The 4,228-nt window shown below is 62.1% G+C and overlaps 1 protein-coding gene across 1 annotated transcript; it reads right to left on the bottom strand.

Annotated features, from left to right (window-relative positions):
- Positions 1-119: 119 nt before the first annotated feature.
- CNPY2 (canopy FGF signaling regulator 2) lies at positions 120-3,956 on the bottom strand. Its single transcript, XM_085320301.1, has 5 exons — positions 3,604-3,956; positions 3,100-3,215; positions 2,718-2,915; positions 2,306-2,402; positions 120-981 (listed from the first exon to the last, which is right to left on the bottom strand). Exons 1-5 carry the CDS (start codon positions 3,701-3,703, stop codon positions 938-940), a joined length of 555 nt encoding a protein of 184 aa, XP_085176427.1. The 5' UTR covers positions 3,704-3,956; the 3' UTR covers positions 120-937.
- Between the last annotated feature and the right edge of the window lie 272 nt (positions 3,957-4,228).

Genomic DNA, 4,228 nt, shown 5'->3' with positions numbered 1-4,228 from the left:
GGGGCGCGCGGCGCTCGCTGCGGCCCGCGGACGCGCCCCCCTCCCCTGCGCCCGGGGGCCAAACCGGAGGCAGCTGCAAGACCCCRCAGCCACAGGACACACACGCAGGAGCAGGACCGGCCCTTTCACCAGGGCCCTGCGGCGCCCGCCCGCCACACGGCCACCGTTTATTGCCCTGCAGCCTGGAAAGAGGCTCTTGGAAAACAGTGAGCAAACCCACCGGGGTAACAGGCTGCTCCGGAGGCCCCAGCACCCTCCCCGCGTCCCCAGCTGCATTTAACCRTGCGGCAGCAGCCCTGGCTGCAGCCCCTCGTGTGGCAGCACAGGATGGTCCCTTGCTTGGAGCCTGCCTGGAGACAGGAGAACGGAGCCAATTGCCCAAGCTCATGGAAAAGCAGCAGGAGCAGTGGGGAAACTCAGAGCCCTGGCCCCCAGCAGCCACTGAAACGCTCCTGTCAGGAACATGGCCTTGGGGCAGGGCTCCAGCCTCCCGGAGCCCAGGAGTCCTCCCCGGAGGACACCCCGTCGGAGAGGTGGAGCGGGCGGCAGGAGTCCCGGCTGCTTGTCCCTGCTGCGCTCCCTGCCGACCCTCCTAGCGCCACGGTTACAGTGGACGGACAGTAAAATAAATAGGACAAGAGAGCACCAGACCAGGAGAGGTGTCCGTGCCCAGCTCCAGAGCCGCAGTCTTCCTTGGGGCACGTCTGTCCATCTCCTGCGGGAGGGAAGTGGGCACAGACAAGGTGTACAAAAGAGGTAGGGGACGTGCTTCCTCCCCGATGGCTACGAGCATCAGCTACGGACGAAGCTCACGTCGGGCTGTCCACCCTGGTGATGGCTCGTGTCTCCAGGCAGGTTGCTCAGGTGCTGCTGGCAGCAGGGGGACGGTCAGGGAGGTTTTGGTCCAGTCGGTCCAAGGCGGCGCGGGGCGTCCGCGTCACAGCTCATCGTGAGGGATGTGGAGCGCGTGGTCGCACAGGTCTGCAGCRACAAAAGCCAGGCGCCCTCAGGAGCAGCCCCAGCAGCACCCAGCTCGCAGCCCCAGCCCAGGAGAGAGATGCCAGTCCCGGCTCACGGGCTGCGTGCTAGGGTGTGCGGGGAGGGCCGGGGTTTATCCAGCCCCCAGGACTAAGTCGCGTTGGGGGAGCCTGTCCCTGGCCACGGCCCTGCAGCAGCAGCACTGCCAGCACCTGACAGCAGCCCGGGGCAAGGGAAAGTCACGTGCAGAGCGGCCGCACTGGGCAGGGCCAGGGAGCAGCCGGCACAGCCGTGACCCGGGTGAGGGGACATCCGCATCCCCCCCTTGCTTTGTTCTGTGGTTAATGAGAAACGCGGCCGTTTGGACAGAGCTGTTGGCCCAGCTTTTCACCTGGAACCACCAGCCGGAGCAGCACGACGGACCTGCTCTCGCTTCGGGGTAGGCAGGCGCTAGCACACGGGGAGGCTGAGCTGGAAACAGCTGCTGGTGGCACGTGAACATGGTGCCCCCAGAACGGGGCCCTCCTCGGGCAGGAGGATTTTGCCCTCCGCTGTTGTGGAGGTACAGGAAGGACCTGCCCAGCCCTACAGGCTCGGCACAGGTAACGAACGCAGACCACGTTCATTAATGGGAAAGCACAAAGGTCGCAGTGTGCCCTGAACCCTCTGTTTGCCAGCCAGAAATAGCTCTATGAGAAGGGAAATGCCCTGTGGGAAGCACCCAGCAACTGGCTGCGAAAGGAGCCCTGAGCCCGAGCAGCCAATGGAGCCGCAGGCACGGGGGCCTGTGGGGCAGCTGCCATCCTGGCTCCGTCCCAGAGCACGTGGGCCTGGCTGGAGCTGAGCATCCAAAAAAACCTGCAGGCAGATCGAAGAGGCATCGTATCCAAGCTCCGGCAGACGGCCGGGGCCTCACACAGAGGCACCGGGCTCCCGACCCGGTGACAGGGCTGCTCTGTGGGTCCAAGGGCTGGATCCCAGCCCTTCCCCACTGGGAGTTCAGTGGGGACCTGCATGCCCAGCTGCTCCTTGCCTGCTCCTGCACCTTTGGGCCACAGGTGGTACTTCCTGACGTTGTTTCCAGAAAATTTCAAAGGTAAGGAGAAAACTGGCCTAGCTGGCAGCAATGGGACCAGAAAGCCCACACTGTGAGCCTCAGGGAAGGGGCAATGCTGTTACCCGCCTCTGCAGCCCAGGGAAGGGGTGCCCAGAGATGACTTCAAGCAGCTAGAAGAATCTCCTATCCTCAGGGCCCTGCTGCCTCACGAGGAGCGAGTGGATGGCCCGTGGACAAGCTGCCTCCTCAGGATGCCCCAGTCCGCCTCACCTGTCCGCTTGCTGCAGAGCCGGTCCTTGACGTTCTCAGCCTCGTGGGAGAGAAATTCAATGAGTTCATCCTCGTACTCCTCGGCAATGCTCTCACACTGCAACGGGAGCCCCGTGTCGGTCACCCAGCTGCCTCCACGCCAGTGACCGCATGGGGCCAGGCAAAGCTGACCAGCACCCAGAGGAACCCAGAGCCAGGCCCTGCACCCAGCACCCCCCAAACGTTGCCAGGGAGCAGTCTCCCTCTCTTCCCAGACTCAGGAAGGGTCAGGGGAAGTGGCTAGAAGCTGCCAGTAGGACTGTCTGCCTCATCCCGAAAGGGCTGTAGCTGCTAAACCCAGTGGATCTGGTCACTTAAAGCTTCCCCAGAGCCCCCCAACAGACACTGCACAGGATACGCTCCCTGCACACACCGCAAACTTCAGACTAGAAGCCACATCCCCATCGATTTTAACTCCGGAGAGGTCCATCTTGGTCCCATCGTGGGAGATCACGCGGACGTAAGTCTTGCGATGTGTGGATGGATCTACTTTCTCCCCATATTCCTTCATCTTCTCGCACACCCGCTCCAGCAACTCGGTCAGATGTGCCTCAGATCGGGCATAAGGCACCTACAGAACAAGCACAGGATCAGCAGAAGACACTAATCCAACCTCTCCCTGATCTCCCCAAGTTTTTAAGATGTGGCTACTATTCCGAGTCAGGCCCTGCTCACAGTTATCTCCCTCTTCTCCTGCACCTCAGCCAGAAACCCATCTGGAGCTGGAGGCAGGCCCCATTTGAGAAACGGCTCACCTCTACAACTGACTGGCTGCCGTCAGGGTTGATCCGAAATGAGCCCATCTGGATGGTTTTCTTGGGGTCGACCTGGGCAATCTCCCACTCCAGCTCATCCACCAATGCCCGACATGCTGAGAAGAATGAAAAAGTTAATGACTTGGAGCACTAAGGACAATTAACTGAGCTCGAACCTTAAATGATGTAAACCCACAACACTGACAGACCCTGCAGCTGCTCAAATCTGCTGGAAAGAACTGGAATTGCCAAAAGATGCACTCAAGACTGCAGGAGGGCAGGCAGGAGTCAGTGCTCATCAGGGACATCTGATACCATGCTGCAAAGCAGATCATCAAGGAACCGGACAAGCTCTTTCAAGGGCCACATGCGTGGCCCACTGCAGGCTACGCACAGACAAGCAACACCGGTGATGGAGACAAGTAGCATGCACCAAGAGGTCGCAACCACTGCCCCGGGCCCCATGGTCCCCCCACAGCTGCACAGCTGTCCCCACCATCGCACCTCCGCAGTGGAGGTCCTGGCTCCTCCGGGCACTGGCAGCTGGCAGCAGTGAGGCCAGGGCCGCGGCCAGGCAGAGCACGGGCGAGATCCTGCTCTTCATACTGACGGCACCGGCTGCAGGGCGACCTGCAGACACAGGGGAGGCTCCAGCCACAGCAGCCCCCCAGCCCTGCTAGGGCTGGCTCCCTACATGCAAGTCCCTGCAGCTTCCCTGGGACCTTTGTACAGCCCCATCCCCTACAGGGCCCCATTCAGACCCTCCCCAGGATCTACAGGGCCCTGTCCATACCTATAATCCCCTACASGCACCCATCCTCTATAGGGCTTTATCTACAGCACCCCCGCCAAGTCCCACCCCCTATAYGGCCTGGCCCCTAGCATGCCCCCCGGTCCCTTTGGGCTCCTCGCCTCTACAGGACCATGCCCCTACCTCCAAACCCCTTCACGGCTTTATCCTTGCCCCAGACCCCTACAGGGCTCCATCCCTCGCAGCGGCTGCTCGCGGCCCCCACGAGCCCCTGTCCTGCGTGGCCCTGTCCGTAGCAGTCCCCTCCCCCATAGGGCCGCTCTACAGCAACTTCCCGCCCCACAGGCCCGCGTGCTTGCCCCTGAGCCCCCCCAGACA

This window comes from Rhea americana, unplaced genomic scaffold (assembly GCF_003343005.1).
Source record: "Rhea americana isolate MKP2758 unplaced genomic scaffold, rheAme1 scaffold_628, whole genome shotgun sequence".
In the NCBI taxonomy this organism is placed as follows: domain Eukaryota; kingdom Metazoa; phylum Chordata; class Aves; order Rheiformes; family Rheidae; genus Rhea; species Rhea americana.
This window is presented reverse-complemented; position numbering and strand designations above follow the sequence as displayed.

What these genes read in the sequence shown, in the direction of transcription:
- CNPY2 (XM_085320301.1), bottom strand. Translation starts at nt 3,703, where the DNA reads ATGAAGAGCAGGATCTCGCCCGTGCTCTGCCTGGCCGCGGCCCTGGCC. An exon ending in GCAGCCAGTCAGTTGTAGAG is followed by an intron (nt 2,916 to 3,099) that starts GTGAGCCGTTTC and finishes CTTGTTCTGTAG; the next exon opens with GTGCCTTATGCCCGATCTGA. An exon ending in CTTCTAGTCTGAAGTTTGCG is followed by an intron (nt 2,403 to 2,717) that starts GTGTGTGCAGGG and finishes CTCCCGTTGCAG; the next exon opens with TGTGAGAGCATTGCCGAGGA.